Genomic DNA, 17,860 nt, shown 5'->3' with positions numbered 1-17,860 from the left:
TCGTATCAATGAGTTTTTCGAAAATTGTGCGAAATGGCTTTTGATGTTTTCCACTAAAGGCCAGTTGCTTTTCGGTGAAGGAAAACATCGCGAGGAAACCGGTCTAATCCCAATAAGGCCTAGTTATCCTTCGTGGTGGAACTTGGAAGGTCAGATTTTTTTTTTGTATGAATTTGAATAGGTAGACGTTTGACCACGATCACACCTGATGGTAAGTGATGATGCGGTCTAGATGGCAGTCGCTTTCGTAAAACTAGTGTCTAGGCCAAATCTTGGGATTAGTTGTCAAAGTGGACTCCAGGCTCTCATGAGCCGTGGCGAATGCCAGGATAATGCCAGGAGGATGATTCCTTGCCCTCGAGTCAGGAGTGTCTACTTGTCTGCTCCTCTCTATCGGTCTTCGTACCACACAGACACTTGCGTAGGTACCGTTCGCCTCGGAGCGATATAGATTTTGCTCTTAGCTACAGGGTACCTAGGCAACGTCACAGTCGCTTACGCTTCATAAGCGTATCGTAGCTAGCTCTCCCTATTGCTCTTCTGTAGCGCGACAGAGACAGACAGCGTTTCGATTGCCGCGTAGCGTCAGCGAAAGACACTTTTAGGCCGGCAGGTCCTAATAGTTATAAAGCTCTAATATTTCTATTTTCTATGCTGACCTAAGCGAGTTCATCAAAGTCAACACAAGCATGCGCGGATCCAAGGGGGGGGGGTCATGGGGGTCATGACCCCCCCCTGGAGCCTAGGTTGGCCATACAAATAGACCACGTGACCCCCCCCCCCTGGGGCCTGGGCTTTTACCACGTGACCCCCCCTGGGCACGAAGCTGGATCCGCGCTTGAACACAAGTGTCAAACTTAAGAAATAATAAGGTAATCGTACCAGTGCTCGACAGTGACCTAGTAGAAGCAACTTTCAATCTTAAGTCATTGTCCATGTGACAGAATGGTGTCATCCATTGGGTACAGATGTAATGCGAAAAGGGTTACCTTCGTATTTTTCCGAAAACGTTCGTATTTGTCATGCTAGTTCAGTCAATGTCAGTACATCTTGTACTGAAACTGACTGAAATAGCATGACGCGTTCGTCCTGTTCGTACGTTTCCGTAAGAATACGAAGGCAAATCTTTTCGCACTACATTTGTACTAGCATGACGAGCACTGGTACTTTTACATTATAAATCGTATACAGAATTGATGAATCGATTTAGCACAGACTACATTACCTCACAGCTTAAGAAACGCGACCACAATCGATCGGATAAGAATCGATCATGATCATTGTTCGATCGGTTACATCATGTGTCGATGGATGAGTTGTATTTGGGTCAATTGAGATGGCTACAGGTGTAATCGAGGAATTACTGTCATATCGAGTCGAGTCGAGAGTAGTCGATATTGAAGTCCCTGCCAACTTTAATCACAAAAAACTGCCAACAATGTCAGAATCGCTTACTCTAGTACACTACTCCATGCGAAGAATTACACGCTGTATAAAAATGCCTGTATACCTCTGCTAAATTTGATAATTAGGTATCAGGAAAATCAGGGAAGTATCTAAGAGGGGGAGTACCGGGTGTATACTTTAAGGTCGGAAGGGAGGAAGGTTATTATTATTTTGGTTTATAGGTTATAAGTACGTTTTCACATTATCCGATCCGATATCGTATGTCGGAAGGATTTCAATAGAAAAAATCCAAGATGGCGCCTGTAATGTATGGGATATCGGTCCGACATCCGATATCGGATCGGATAGTGTGAAAACGTACTTATAACCTATAAACCAAAATAATAATAACCTTCCTCCCTTAGGACATTTTTACACAGATTGACTGAGCCCCACGGTAAGCTCAAGAAGGCTTGTATTATGGGTACTCAGACAACGATGTGTAACATAATATAGAAATACATATATACAAAGAAAACATGACTCAGCAACAAATATCTGTGCTCATCAGTCTCATCACACAAATAAATACCCTTACCGGGAACCCAGGACCGCGGCATAGCAGGCAGGGTCACTAGTTCACTACCCGCTAGGCCAGATCAGTCGTCGCTTAGGACAGTTAGGACTCGACGGAGTCATCAAACCATATACGACGCTGACAGAAAAATGTCCCAACTTGTCCTTTCTCTGTATGATACATATCCCCAAATTGTGTATATGAAAAAAAATTCGTGCTTGCTAAGCTTGCGTTTGAATTTTTGTTCTGTATGGCCCATTTGACTAGAACTCTCACCTTGGATTTTCACTCGACTGCTAGAGAAAAATATTGATCATTCACCAGAATTCAATGCCTAAAATGTGTATAGGATCCCTATCGGCTCAGTTCCCAGACTGTTGGCAGTAACAAGCGACTCGTGACTTATTTGGCGACGCGGAGAAAGCTGGATTTATAGTTTATTCACGGTTCGAACATCCCGACATCCGTTTTTACCAAAACGGGAGAAATATATGTTACTATAAATTGAATTTTGAACGTTTAGTGCATTTTATTCTGGTCCCCACACTAGGCATAGTCTTTCCTCTGGTGGACATCCATACTTCCATACTAATATTATAAATGGGAAAGTGTGTGTGTCTGTTTGTTTGTCCGTCTTTCACGGCAAAACGGAGCGACGAATTGACGTAATTTTTTAAGTGCAGATAGATGAAGGGATGGAGAGTGACGTAGGCTACTTTTTGTCTCTTTCTGACCCCCCACTTCCCTAAAATAGGGGGTGCAATTTTGTATGGAGCATTCCGCAATTTTAGAATTTACCTAATGTGAGCGAAGCCGCGGGCAAAAGCTAGTATGTTATAATAAATCGAATTTAAATTTGAATGTTACGTGCAAAATGTCATGCAATGTAATAAGATTGGTAAGTAAAAGTCATACCACCACGCTAAGCAGGTTGGCAGTGATTTTGATAACCCGACCTTAACAAAGGAATAAGCGTCATATCTTCATTACATTTCACATTATTTACTCAAATACATACATTATTTATGCCTGTATTCCTAAAAAGGATAGTTTAGGTGCCACTCCTGGCAATAAACACGTTGAAAGAACAATCCGCACTGTAATTAAAATCGAACGACTAGTAAATAAGTCCTTTGTTTTTTGCTATTGTCTTGTGTTGCAGTTGCATCAATGCCAATATATTTAATTAGGAAACTGTTGTTAATTTTGGACTGGGATGGGATTCATTGTTATTTTACAAGCCTTAAAGTGCATGAGACCCATGCCTTAAGGTCACAGAGATGTTTAAAAATGTAGTTGAGTCTGACCGATTCCGGCCATATGGCGACCACTTCGGCCCCTATTGACTCATGCGCACGAAGATTGCTAATGTAGCATATCTATCTGTACTTCAAATGTACATGTCCAGATCTAAGGGTGGGTCCCTTGTGTGCAACAGGCCTTTCTTTTTATCTAATAGTAGGTACTTAATTTATCAGAATTTATGAACTTACACATTTTGTAAGCTCCAGCCCCTCTAGAACAACTTGCCTTGTCGCGCGTGAGTCGATACTTGAAGTCGCGCTTGATGTATGGACTCGCGCGCGACAAGGCAAGTTGTGCTAAAGGGCCAGGACCTTATACAATACCCACACAAAACATTGAATATTGTTGTTAGCGATACCTATAGAATTTCATTCTCACCTCAAGTTATGGCAGTCGTGTCAACGTTGCGAAAATAACTGTTAAGTTCTAGCGTAACGTAAACAAATAGAAGGTGGCAATTCTGTGCAATTCCTACTGTAAACTAAACACGGGTCGTGGGCGTAGGTCATTCGACATGCAAGTCAACTTTTATGCTAAACGCCTGGGCCTATGAAATTTTAAACTATTTGAACTCTTCACCTAAAGACCTAAGTAATTAGGAAGTGTCCATTGTTCAAAACAGTGAGCACATGTAAATCCATGCATAATTTAAAGTCTCAAGTCATCTTGCGAAAACTAAGCGATTTTTTTTTCCATTAATGAGGAGGCACACTGACATTTTATCCCGTCAGGCGGCGCCTGTGCAAGTGCCTAGGCATGTCACTGTTTGTGCGTTTTCACATTATCCGATCCGATATCGGATGTCGGACCGATATCCCATACATAACAGGCGCCTTCTTGGATTTTTTCTATTGAGATCCTTCTGACATCCGATATCGGATCGGATAATGTGAAAACGGCCTTATTATGTGTGAGAGAGAAAAAATACTATCTTCTCGCTCTCACGTATGAAATTCTTTATTTGACTTCTGAGGTGGCGCCATCTGTCATAACCTTTGAGTGTGCCTCCTCATTAGTACTTATAGCAAATTTTATAATTTAGATTTATTAAAAGAAGTTCTAAATTAACATTAATGTTAATATTATAAACAACAGTCGTGAATTGGCCTTCTATTGACCTCGTCCATTAACATTTTATTGCGAATTACAAAATGTTATTAGAACTTAAGTTCAATATCCTATTACGAATACCAATAAACATCAATGAGCAGAGATTGCAGAGAACGTTAATACCTATCACAAAATAATTGCAATCCAATGTCGCTATTGAGTATAACTATGAAGGTTTATAAAAGTTCACAAAAGTCTAGCAGAAAAACGACCATGAAACGTGCTAATATAACTGTACTACAGCATGCTAACTTCAGTATTATATCTAAATGAATAAAGTTGATGATTGCTACACATTGAAAGGCCGCTGTGATTTTTTTACGCGATGCGTACGCGTTGCGAATGTTATATTGTTTTGGATACTTTTGAGATGACCTCTGCTGTTGTGTAATAAAACGAATGAAATGTCAAAGTTGAGACACTCTATGTAGTCAGATTCAAGTGTCACTTTAAATAGATTTTAAATTCTTATACCTATTTACGAATTCTCAATAGGAAGGTTCTGCAGCAGATTCCGTGTGACTTGGGCAATTTTTTTCTTTTCAAAGTTGTTCACCCTACTTTTTTTGTAACATGGGTATTTTTTACGCTACGACTACTCATAATCGCGAGGTATTTCGATCCTGATAGGAGAAAAAATTGTCCCAAGATTTCCATACATTTTTCAAACCTTCCATTCCGCTACCGCCATACAAAATGTATGAAAAAATGGTAACGGAATGGAAAAAAAACCTTGGGACACTTTTTTTCTCCTATTAGGATTGAAAGAGCTCGCGATTCTGAGTGGAAACCACATACAAATTTCAAAATCTTAAAAAGAACTGGGGTGGACTGGAGTAGTTGTATTGAGATAAAAAAAAACCGTTTACAAAACTTAAAACAGTCTAGTTTTTTTATATCTAAAATAAAAATGTTTGCATCTGAATTAATTTGCATGTTTTTAAGAATATGAAAGGAAACAAGTAGGTTATTGACCTAATCGTCTGTAGGTATAATACACTCGTGTATGCGTATTAGAGAGGGGTCATACGAATAGATAAGTGCCAGTCATAATTACATAAACTCACCTAATGCATAAGTATTTTATGTTTTACATAATAACGGTTACTGGAAATGGTAAGCGATGTAACTACAGAGCAGGTCAAAGGCAACCCACGTTTATTTACGTTTAAGTTCGCTTTCGAGTGCAATTTTATATGTAATTGTGGTATTGTGTTCCAAAATAACGTTCATGGTATCAATAGCAAAATGGGGCCATTTTTTCTCAAAGTTGCCCCCCCTCCCTTTTTTTTATATGGTTTTCACTCAGAATCACGAGCTTTCTCAATCATTACAAGAGAAAAACCGGCCAAGAGCGTGTCGGGCCACGCTCAGTGTAGGGTTCCGTAGTTTTCCGTATTTTTCTCAAAAACTACTGAACCTATCAAGTTCGAAACAATTTTCCTAGAAAGTATTTATAAAGTTCTACTTTTGTGATTTTTTTCATATTTTTTAAACTTATGGTTCAAAAGTTAGAGGGGGGGGGACGCACTTTTTTTTCCTTTAGGAGCGATTATTTCCGAAAATATAAATATTATCAAAAAACGATCTTAATAAACCCTTATTCATTTTTAAATACCTATCCAACAATATATCACACGTTGGGGTTGGAATGAAAAAAAATATCAGCCTCCACTTTACATGTAGGGGGGGGTACCCTAATAAAACATTTTTTTCCATTTTTTATTTTTGCACTTTGTTGGCGTGATTGATATACATATTGGTACCAAATTTCAGCTTTCTAGTGCTTACGGTTACTGAGATTATCCGCGGACGGACGGACGGACGGACGGACGGACGGACAGACAGACATGGCGAAACTATAAGGGTTCCTAGTTGACTACGGAACCCTAAAAAAGTGTCCCAAGGTTTTTTTTCCCATTTCATACATTTCATGATTTTTCATACATTTTGTATGGCGGTAACGGAATGGAAGGTTTGAAAAATGTATGGAAATCTTGGGGCATTTTTTTTCTCCTATGAGGATCGAAAGACCTCGCGATTCTGAGTATGAATCGCGTAAAAAATATCCATGTTACAAAAAAAATGGGGTGGACAACATTGAAAAAATGGCCCAATTGTACATTAAGCTACAAGTGCGAAAAAGAGGCAATTCGAAACGAGTCGCAATAAATTAAAACACGACCGAAGGGAGTTAAATTGACACGAGTTACGAATTCCCTCTTCGCACGTGTATCGTACGTCGTTTACATTGCCTAACTAGTGCGGTAATATATCGCAGATATTTTTGTGACAATACATGCTTAGAATTATATGAAAAAACTGGTGTGACGTATTTGTGTATTTTCTCCAGCTTAAATAATTTTGAAAAATATTAGTATATAGAGGTACAATTATGAGTTTTTAGATGCTTAGATATATAATTTGTGAGAGTTGCTCAGTTTAATATAAAAGATGATTTGTGAACATATTTTGAATGATTAATCTGTTCAGATAAAAATGTACCTTTCTATGCGCATTTATTTTTGAAGCCTTGGATTTGTTCATATATTTATGAACTCGACTGTGCTGTAAATATATTATCGGAGCGGAAGATAATAACTTAAGTAAATAGGTACGTCTTTTTCTCGTTTTTTTACAAATGTGAATAATATATCTCAAGTAGGGATGTTACGGAGGTGGTTTTATCGGAGCCGAAGCCGGAACCGGAGATTTTAAATTTGCATTAACGGAACCGAAATCGGAACCGAAACCGAAACCGAAGCCGAAACCGGAACCGGAGATGTATGTTATGTATGTATAAACTAACGGTAACAAATAAGTATAATACAAAAAGCGTCAGAGAAAAACGATTAATACAGCCGAAGGTAAATAATTATTATGGAGAGAGAATGTCCCAATACGTAGTACCTAGCACTTTTAATAAAATTAGTATATTGAGACAAACGCCTAAATTGTCTAAAACAATGCTTAAGTCGAAACTGAGGTCTTCTCTCCTCGATAACAAGCCAAGGTCAACAGGTGCAAGCTATTAGTAACGTAAACATAACAGCCGACGAGAACGCCGCACGCATGTTATCGAGGAGTGAGTACCTACCTTATCATTATTTAATTGATTTAGCCTACGCGTAAGTTCCTATAGTATGTATGTAATGATGTAAATAGGTTAAGATATACAATTTAAGATTGTTTAAAAAATGAGCGCATCTTGCCATTAAACGTAACAGTTTGGCAAGTTAATTCATGTACAAAATTAGTTTAAGTTGTTTTTTTCAAAAAAAAAAAAAAAAAAAAAAAAAAAAAAAAAAAAAAAGCCGCGGAGGGAGAGAAATTCGTACCTAATTTTTCTCCCTTCGCCTGCGTCAAGTAATAAAATAAAACAGTGGTATTATTTTAACTTCTGATTAGCAGAAACGTCTGCAATCGATGCCACTAGGCTTAGAATAAATTTAAAAGTGGAAAATGTCTGCCTTGGGTGAGACTTGAACTCACCCAAGAACTCACTCAGTGGTATTATTATTTCGTATTTTTTATTGTTAATTAAAAAAGTACCTTCATACAAATCAGTACCTACCTAGGTGTGTAGGTATAGTCTCGACATTATCAAACTGGCATGGGAAATAAAAATGAACACCTTATTGTACGATTGAAAATGTTATAGCACAGTAGGCCTAGCACATGATGGCCGCGGGAGTATGTCGCCGCGAGATAGATGCCACGTCTTCTTCTAACTGTATTAATGACATAAGGACGGGTAGTCTATCTCGCGGCGACATACTCCCGCGGCCATCATGTGCTAGGCCTACAGGTATGTAATACATACATACAAGTCCAAACCTGTTTTCATAGCCAGGCACGCGCCGCGTACTGCGGCCATTAAGTTTCGGTTTCGGTATGACTTTCGCTTGAAATCAATCGGAACCGAAGCCGAAGCCGAAGGTGTGAAATCAACCGAAAGTTTCGGTATATCGGAACCGAAGCCGAAGCTCCGTAACATCCCTAATCTCAAGCACTTTGTATTTCAAACGAAATGAATTTGTTTTGATGAATGTGCCGTGAAATGCACTTCAGGTAATGAGAAAGATATTTATGTAAGCAGTCATGACTTTACAATTTATACAGGCTGTTATTTTTATAACAGGCAATAGCTTATGGGCATGACGGCAAAAAAGGTACCTATGTAAAAAATAATGAAACAAAAAATATAATGTTTTGTTAAATTTTACATAGACTGTACATCTTTTATTCTGTCTCAAAAACACGCAGCGCAATTGGTTTTACTTAATACTTAGTGAAAAATTAGGAAAAGTCTGGTTAAAATTAAAGTACACTTTTTTCGTATCAGCTATAATCACTTCCTTGAATATTGTCTGTTATAAAAATTACACGCTGTATATTCTGCAGCCTACTGTTTGCAGATCCTAGGAAACTCTAATGATGGAAAGCGCATTGTTAGAAGCATGCACATGTTTTACTTAACACTTAGAAATACAATGTAATATTCGAGTTACATATTATATTTGTTTCTTTTGTTATGAACTTGCAGTAAAGAAGTATGTTTGGCTTTTACCAACCAATTGGGAACACATATAAGTGTGGGTTTTTGAGGTTTATCAGTTTAGGTGAGCTGGGAGATTACGTAAGATGGTACCACGATGTATTCAGTCAAAGGAAATAGTAAATCCGATGTACTTGGATATGTTTAGGGAAATTAACGATAGAGGGCGTGAAAAACAATTTAACGCAAACTGACGCGTACAAATATACCGTAGTGCAAATTGTCGCTAGATGTCACTATTACCCCTGTAAACTGGCTAACAACTTGGCGTCGTAAAATGTATAAGTATTTTTGATGTCCAAATTTTTCGCTAGATGTCGCTGTACCACCTGCAAACTAGCGAACGATATTCTATGGTTAATTATACGTAATTAAATTGTAAATTTTGATAATTATATTGGAATTTGGAAAATTAGTTCGTTTTTATGCTCAGATACATAATGAAAACCTTTAGGCATGCAAAGTCACATGAAAAGTTATCGTAACTTAATAATAGATGGCGCTGCATTCGAAAATCTTGACTGATAACTCTATACCATACTATTCAATATACTCTATGGATGGCACCTACCTACTCGTACTACCTACGTACGGCAAAGAGGAGGAGAGTTACTGTCAAAGTCTAATGTGTAATCTTAGTGCATAGACTGCCATCTCACGACACAGGCTTAAAACTTTTGAACCTCAATTTTGACGATTTGGCCCATATTATTAGCTTGATATGCGTTAAAATGTCAAATATTATCGCCATCTAGCCCAGCGTTCTCCAAAGGTGTAACGCCATCTAGGCCACCGTACCTTTTTCTCTAGGGCTTTGAGGTACGTTTTTTCTTTATCCGTCTTTACGGAGTTACATTTGTCTTTGATAACAGACCTTATATATTAGACGAAAGCTTACAAGCCATGAGAGGTAGTTAAATTAACGACGTATTGTTTGTATGGGGCAATTGGGACACACACGAAATGTGGAAAAAGGTCCAATACTGTGTCAAGGTTCCTTAGATATTAGCATAATTATTTGTAGGTAAATATTTTTCACCACACCAACTGTTAAAGGCTTACTTTGCTATTTGAAAACAGATAGCAAAATTGCATTTTATCCACAAGAGTGCAAAGTAATTTCATATAAATTTTTACTTGACGTCTTAAGCTCGCTGGTAGAATTTACCAATAAATGATGATTTTGAATCATAAATATTGAATAAATTTATAGATTTAATTTGATGTTTTATAGTTAGTATTTTGTTCGTGTTAGTGTGATGAAAAATTTTGTATTTCACTCGGTGGCAAAGTTTGTTTAACCTTCGTGCCTTGAAACCCTCGCAACGCTCAAGATTACACTTTTTGAACCACTCGCTACTCTCGCATGCAAAATTGGAATCTTTCGCTTGCTCGGGTATCAATACTACTTTTTGTCTCTTTCTAACGCGAGCGAAGCCGCGAGCAAAAGCTAGTAAATACATAAACTCGCTCCTTTATCCTTAAAAGTGGTAGGCAGAACTTTCTAGCCTTAATTGTTAAATTTCACATTGGAACTTAGCAGTTTCATGCGCTCTTCCTACCCCTTTTGGTGAGACAAACGTGACTTTATGTATATATTAACAACAATGATATTACTGTTGTGTCAGTGACACCTGTCACAGTGACAGTCGACCATCTTTAGATTTTTTTTTTATTGCAGTTTCTAGTATCTAAGCAAATGTCCCTGACTAGCCAAGTGTGATCACACTACGAGACGAGAAGATAAACTCCATTGTGTCCACGATAGATCAAACCTGGGAATCGAACCCACAATGCACAATGCGTGCAACCTTACGCAACTACTTTGTGCTTAATTTAGAATTTTAAGCAAATTAATTTGTCTAGCATTAGGAGGTGAAATTGGTGTGGGAAAAAATGCAGAAATTGGCTAGACAGATAGACTAGGTTATTTCCTGTCCCTCTTATGCGAAAATTACATAAATGATTAATACAGCGTGTGGATTCCATACGGGCGAATAATGTATCCAGTTATATTATTACGTCGTCGCCTAAATAGAATATTGTTTTTTTTTTTGTCTGATTTTTACTGTTTTATGTGCTATACCTATTGTTTTTATTTTTTAGTTTCACAGTGCTTTGGTTTTACTGTTATGCTGTGTAACTTATTTGAATAATAAATAAATAAATAAATAAATTATCTGATCATACGAATCGCATAAGATAATCAGATTTTGTTAAAAAGTGTTATTAATTAAGAGTAATTAATTTCTTAAATCAATGTACGCCGTCCAACTTAATTTGACATGACATAAACGTCATGTCGTAATGACGTTTAGGTAGGTACGCTAATTGATATGGACATAATACATTGCGTGCTGAATTATTATGTATGAAAAAAGCTCATCTATTTTTAAAAAAACCATGTAGTTAGGTTCATGCTTAAGACCGATACTAATCGTTATTAAGATATTCACCCGTATGGAATACACACGCTGTATATTTAAGTATAAAGTGCAGAGGTCAATCTCGACTGGCTGTTTTACACTCATTAAAGCACCCTAAGAGCGTCTTCACATTATCCGATCGCGCCATCTTTGACATCGTCTTTTGTCCTATATCCCATAAATTGAAAACACTGTAAGTTAGTAAACATGAAAAATGTCTCGATTACTTGAAATTACCACATTTCGTTTGTGGTAGATAATTTCAAGATGACGTGAGGTTATTTAGGAACGTCCCGTCTACAGGGTGGAAAGATAAGCGGGTTTCAGAAAATGAATGATGCAGTTTGGGTTCTTTTAAAAAATAAAGGAATGTCTTCTTTAAGTAAAATGAGCCAGCTTAAAGAGTTAAGGTAGTTTCCCTCCAAGGCCTTACTTATCTTTCCACACTGTATATCATGTTTATGGAGCCATTAGTAACATAGTTCCATTTTTGAATTCCAGATGGCGCGTTGGTGCGCTATACTAGCACTGTGCGCGTTGGCGGCGGCGGCGTGTACTAACGCATCTGAAGCGCAGTCGGCTCAGGCGAGACTACGTAAGTCCATTCATTCATTCGTTTAGTCATTCATTGAATGAATTTATTCGTTTTTCTGATGAATTTGAAATTTGGCTCAGAATTTAGAAATAAATTGTGCTGTTCTCAATCAAAACGTACCACATCTAAATAAAAGCAGAAACTGACTGACTGAATGACTGACTGACTGACATATTAACGCACAGCAGAAACCGCTAGTCCTAGAGATTTCAAATTTGGCACTTAAGTTCCTTATAAGGTGTAGAGGAACACTAAGAAAAGATTTTTCAAAATTCACCTCTTAAGGGGGTGAAATGGGGGTCCAAAGTTCGAATGGAAAAACAAGATTAGATTAGTACGCGGGCGAAGCCGCGGGAAAAAGCTAGTTGGAGCTTAAAAACGGGGAGAGCTACTGGTAATGGAAAACAGACATACCTACATTCATAATAATGTTTATTGCGCCACGTTAAATATTCAAAAACTAAGAATTTGACTAAATTACATATACAGCGTGTGTATTCCATACGGGCGAATATCTTAATGACGATTAGTATCGGATCTAAGGAACCCAACTACATGATTTTTTTTTTAATAGATGAGATATATTTTTTCATACATAATAATTCAGCACGCAGTGTATTATGTCCACATTAATTAGCGTACCTACCTAAACGTCATTACGACATGACGTTCATGTCATGTCAAATTAATTGGATGGTGTACATTGGTGCTTGGCCAGATTTCAAAAATTAATTACTCTTAATTAATAACACTTTTAAACAAAATGATTATCCTACACGTATCGTACCATCATATACTATAACTGGGTACATTATTCGCCCGTATGGAATTCACACGCTGTAGACAGTTTACATATAAATATAGATAGTACAAATCCTGACATGACATCGACTGTGAAAAGTTGGTTGAAAGTACATCAATGCTGATATTTATATATTTCACCTTATCGTCATTTTAAGCATTTACTTAACATTCAATGGTAGTAAACAATAACACAGAAATGGGATTTTATAGTAGGTAAAATAGTGAGGAAAATGAAAAATCTTACAGAAAATAGTTCTTTTTAATTCAATAATTTTTGTTTTTCATTATTTGGGGGAATCAACTTTTTCTTGCCTGTTATTTCCATGGTTACGGTCCCCTGAGTCACGCTGGTTTTATGCAAAATTATGCTACTGAAATTGTGCAAGCATGCATGTAGTCCATGTTTGTAGGCGGCAAATTAAGAAAAGGGCTTGTTAACAGTAGAAAAATGCATGTTTGCATAGTTTAAGTAGCATAATTTTGCTTAAAACCAGCGTGACTCAGGAGACCGTAACCATGGCAATAACAGGCAAGAAAAAGTCGATTCACCCATTTATACCTACCTACATGAAAAAGGAATACCTACTTATTACAAAGAAGATGAAGGTTACAAATCTACCACTTTCTATTCATATTTAGAACAAACATAAATAATGACTCATGACATGACATTTAGTAAACACAATGCTATTTTTCCAGAACATATACGCAAACGCGCTAGGAGTGGTACGTACACAACATTTGCCACTAATACACCCCCTTCCACCACTTCCACCAACCACCAACCACCATTCAATTCAACCCACTACCTCACTTCACAATACTGGTACTTTCATCACACGGACGATATTTCGATTACTATAAATCACAAAACATTCCACACATGAATTGAAATAGATATCATACACGAAAGAAAAAACTACAAGGCCCACTGGTGGTCATTACCACTAGACGGCACTTGGCGGGCGGGTGGTCTAGTGGTAATGACGTTAGCCGCGTAAGCTAAAGACCCGGGTTCGATTCCTGGCTCGGCCACCAGTGGGCCTTGTCGTTTTTTCTTTCGTGTCTGATACCTATTTCAATTTATAATTTATATATAGTAGTGTGACTACTTGAAAAAGAACAAATCAAAAAATATTCAATAATATTTTATTAAGATTATTATCTGATTTGTTCCCTGGTTGTATTCTGCACATGATTTGCACTAATCCTTCAAAATACGAGAACTCCCTGATATTTTTTAATATCGTTGTGTGACTATAATCCATCTCATCTCAATCGCTGAAGACTTTGAACTTTGTCCTTAAGACAAATCACATAGCTTTTTGCTTTACACAACCAATTTTCCTTTTTTAAGATGGAGATCTATTCGCTTCGCTATATCTGTATCTTGATCTTCATCTTTATATATTGATTATTATCCTGATCTCTAGTCCTTCTTATTGATCTTCTAATTCCTTCTTATAATTTTTCAAAATTAGTGACATGAAAAGTTTCTACTTGTGTAAATACATTTATTCCTACTTATTTTTGTACATATTCAATTATTTGTATTGTAGGTACATTTAAGTTTACTGATGTGTAAATATTTCAATGTATTATATTTTAATGGTTTTAGGTTAGTATTACTATTAGGTACTATGAATATTATTTTTTACTTTCCTTTTATCATTCTTAACCATCACTTGGTTGTTCTATAGATATTTACAGTCCTGTATTTATACCTATTTTATGTAATACCTACCTTCTTTTTTAATACGTACGGTGTTGAATGATCCTTTAGTACCTATTTTCCTTATCTCCTTTTCTATTTCGAATTATATTATTACAAGTACCTAAGTACCTTAACTGATCCAATCTACATATTAATATTCTGAACCTTCTTCTATTACATCTTTAGTAATTCTCCTAACTCTTCAAACGAAACGAGTGCTCTATTAATTTATGACTGCATTATATCTTTTTGGTCCTTCAACGACCACTTTTTTTTTCTCCATTTAACATGGCATGTTGATCCAATCTAACCAGCCTTCGTCATCGTTTTTCGGTAGTGGCCCTACTGTCAAATTCAATCACCTTAACCTCGAATAGCAATGCAAAAGACATGAAGTCTCAAGATGCCTTGATTGCCTGCCGAATTTTTCAATTTTTTTTATAGTACATTATTAGCAAACACTTTATTGCACAGAACAAATACAAATTAATAACAATCAAGTGACATGATTAATAAATAATTACAATAATCTTACATTAACATGCACAAACTTAAAAACTAGATCTAACCTAACAATACACACACAAGTAAGTTTTCAAATTGAAGAATTCTAAGAATGTTTTTTCTTTGAGAATGTCAAAAACATTGCTAGTCTTGAAACTCTTCTTATAATTTTCTGGTCTGAACCATGACTAAACTTAAATTTATGGTGATCTGGTGTCTTCTCATCATTACTGATGACTCCTGGTCTTGCAGCCGACCTGTCTCCGGCCAAGCAGGCGGAAGTCGATGAGATGGTCAGCAACCTTCTCCAATGGATTCAGGGCTTTTATCAACAGAGGAACAGAAAAGGTTCGACAATGACTAAACCAGTTTAAACTTACCCTAGGCTTAGGATTTGTCTTAACAAGTAAAATAGGGCACTGTACAGATTTACTTATGTATTAAACAGGTGCTGTGATGGTTGCAGTTATCTACGTGACATTTAGGTAATTGCAGTGCCTTCCTCCGTTAATTGAACAGTGTTAAAAAAGATTTTGCGGTTATCACGTAGATAATGCCTTCCATCATACCACTGCTGTACGATAATAAATAAAACAATCGTTATAAGATTCTTTGTATGCTTTCAGCTCGCCAGTACTTCGGGGGAAAACCCGAAAGACCAAGGCCATTCGAACCAGCTAGCTACCTGCCGCCATATCCACCAGCAGGCCAGCGACCGACACCTTCATACAACGAAGGGCCCTCGCCGTCCTACCAGCCCAGCCAACCATCACCGAGCCCGTCATTCCCGTCGCCAACTCAACCAGAACAGCCATCCTACCAACCCAGCCAACCTCCCTACCAGCCAAGCCAGCCTACCCAACCACCATACCAACCAAGTCAACCGAGCCAGCCTAGCCAACCGTCTCAACCTTCATACCAGCCTAGTCAGCCCACTCAACCGAGTTACCAGCCTAGCCAACCAGGGTATCAACCTAGTCAGCCCACCTCGCCCCCGTATCAGCCCAGCCGACCGAACAAACCCGATGACACCACTCTCCCAACCTATGAAGAACCCGAGCAGCCTCAGGAACCCCAACAGCCACAGCGACCCCAAGAGCCGCAGCAACCGCAGCAGCCTCAACAGCCTGACACTGGCAGCGACGGTTCATCATCATCCCAAACTCCTGCAGTGCCCGATGATGAGGACCGCCACCCTCCGCACATCCACGCTATCACTGTCGACTGCGGTAAAGAAATGATGACCATTAACATTGAATTCAACAAAGTTTACAACGGAATAATCTACTCCCAAGACCATTATAATGAGCCTGAATGCGTATACGTTAGAGAAAACTCGGGTCAAATAAAATACTCCTTCACGGTCAGCTTAAACACCTGTGGAACTAGGTTCTTCAGCGACTTTGAGAACGAAGGTCAGGCATACTTGGAAAACGTGCTGGTGCTACAAAACGAACCTGGCATTCAAGAAGTTTGGGACCACATTCGCCGCGTCAGGTGCCTATGGGAGGGCAACCTTACCAAGCAGCTGGTATCTTCATTAAGCGTCGGTATGCTGAACCAGATTACGAGCAACTTCAGTGGCGATACTGCCATGGCCCGTCTAGACATCCAGATAGGACGTGGTCCATTCGCGCCTGAAGCCAACGGCTTGGTCAAGATTGGAGAAATCATGACACTAGTCGTCACAGTAACTGGTGATGCCGGCTTTGACATATTCGTCCGAGAGTGCGTGGCTCGCGATTCCGAGAACCGCCACGTGGTTCCGTTGACTGACAGCAACGGCTGTGTGCTGAAGCCTAAGATATTCGGTGCCTTCCAGAAGACTAGAGATACTGGGAATACTGGAGCGTCGATTATAGCGTACGCATTCTTCAACGCGTTCAAGTTCCCTGATGAAATGGATTTGATCATCCAGTGCGATGTGGAGCTGTGTAAGACGGATTGCGACGCGTGCCCCAACCCTGGTAGTATCGAGCCCAGGAGGCGAAGAAGAGATATCATTCATTTCGGAAACAGGACATATGAGCCTTCGACTACCATCGCAAAGGGCTTGAGAGTAGTATTTGCGGAGGATTTGCCAAAGGACAACGACAATTTCTGTATATCCCCCACGGCTGCCATGTGGGGTAGCGTGTTGGTACTCTTCGGTTCATTAATGACTAGCTTAGCAGTATCCTACCTCTGGCAGAGAGCTCGGGGTTCAAGCAAGTTTTTATAAAAACCGCCAAGTTTAGAAATCTAATTTAATTATAATGCGAGCGTTTTAGTCTGCGTTGCTATAACTTGTTTCTTAATTTATTTGATCCATAATAATGTCATCTTTTATGTGAGACAACGATTCTGAAGTATTATTGTGATTTTTTTTTTTTACGATTTTTTTACGTACCTAACACGTTAAATAGGTCTGCTGTACAGATGTAGGGTTTTAAAAATATTTTAAGTTTAGGAAGGCTTATACTAAAACATATTATTTAACACTGCCATTAAATAAGATTTCCTATGTAAATCAACTAACAATATCACAAAAAACTTGCGTGTGATTATGTCATTCAAATTTTCTTCTATTTTCGTACTTAATATTGTAAATATTAGATAGGTCTTTACAAAACATAAAGTATATAAAAAATAAAAAAATGTTTTATTTTCCGGTATTTATTTACGGTAAGACGAGTTCAAAAGATTCCTTTCCAATATTTTTCTCTTATCTCAATGACATACATAATCCATACTAAAAATATTAATAGGAATTGTGTGTCTGTTTGTCTGTCCGTCTTTCACGACAAAACGGAGCCAAGAATTGAAATGTGTTTTGAGTGGAGATAGTTGAAGGGATATCGAATAGGGATAGGGGGGGGATAGGGATAGGGGTTGAGGGGTA

The 17,860-nt window shown here is 38.1% G+C and overlaps 1 protein-coding gene across 6 annotated transcripts in view; it reads left to right on the top strand.

The window, feature by feature from the left end:
- Window positions 1-17,610, top strand: part of LOC125242132 (mastermind-like protein 2) — a 50,722-nt gene extending 33,112 nt beyond the window's left edge. The window contains exons 1-5 of one of the 6 annotated variants that reach the window (XM_048150837.1): window positions 868-872; window positions 11,864-11,957; window positions 13,461-13,487; window positions 15,232-15,327; window positions 15,606-17,609. In XM_048150837.1, the coding sequence (XP_048006794.1) occupies window positions 11,864-11,957; window positions 13,461-13,487; window positions 15,232-15,327; window positions 15,606-17,200 (1,812 nt within the window). In that variant the 5' untranslated portion in view covers window positions 868-872 and the 3' untranslated portion in view covers window positions 17,201-17,609. Of the gene's footprint in view, window positions 1-867; window positions 873-11,863; window positions 11,958-13,460; window positions 13,488-15,231; window positions 15,328-15,605 lie in introns of those variants that run through there. The other 5 variants (XM_048150836.1, XM_048150840.1, XM_048150839.1 and 2 more) reach the window with 5 other exon arrangements.
- The last annotated feature ends 250 nt before the right edge of the window (window positions 17,611-17,860 follow it).

This window comes from Leguminivora glycinivorella, unplaced genomic scaffold (assembly GCF_023078275.1).
Source record: "Leguminivora glycinivorella isolate SPB_JAAS2020 unplaced genomic scaffold, LegGlyc_1.1 Scaffold8, whole genome shotgun sequence".
Lineage (NCBI taxonomy): Eukaryota > Metazoa > Arthropoda > Insecta > Lepidoptera > Tortricidae > Leguminivora > Leguminivora glycinivorella.
Note: the sequence above shows the minus strand (reverse complement) of the source record. Positions and strands in the feature narration are given on the sequence as shown.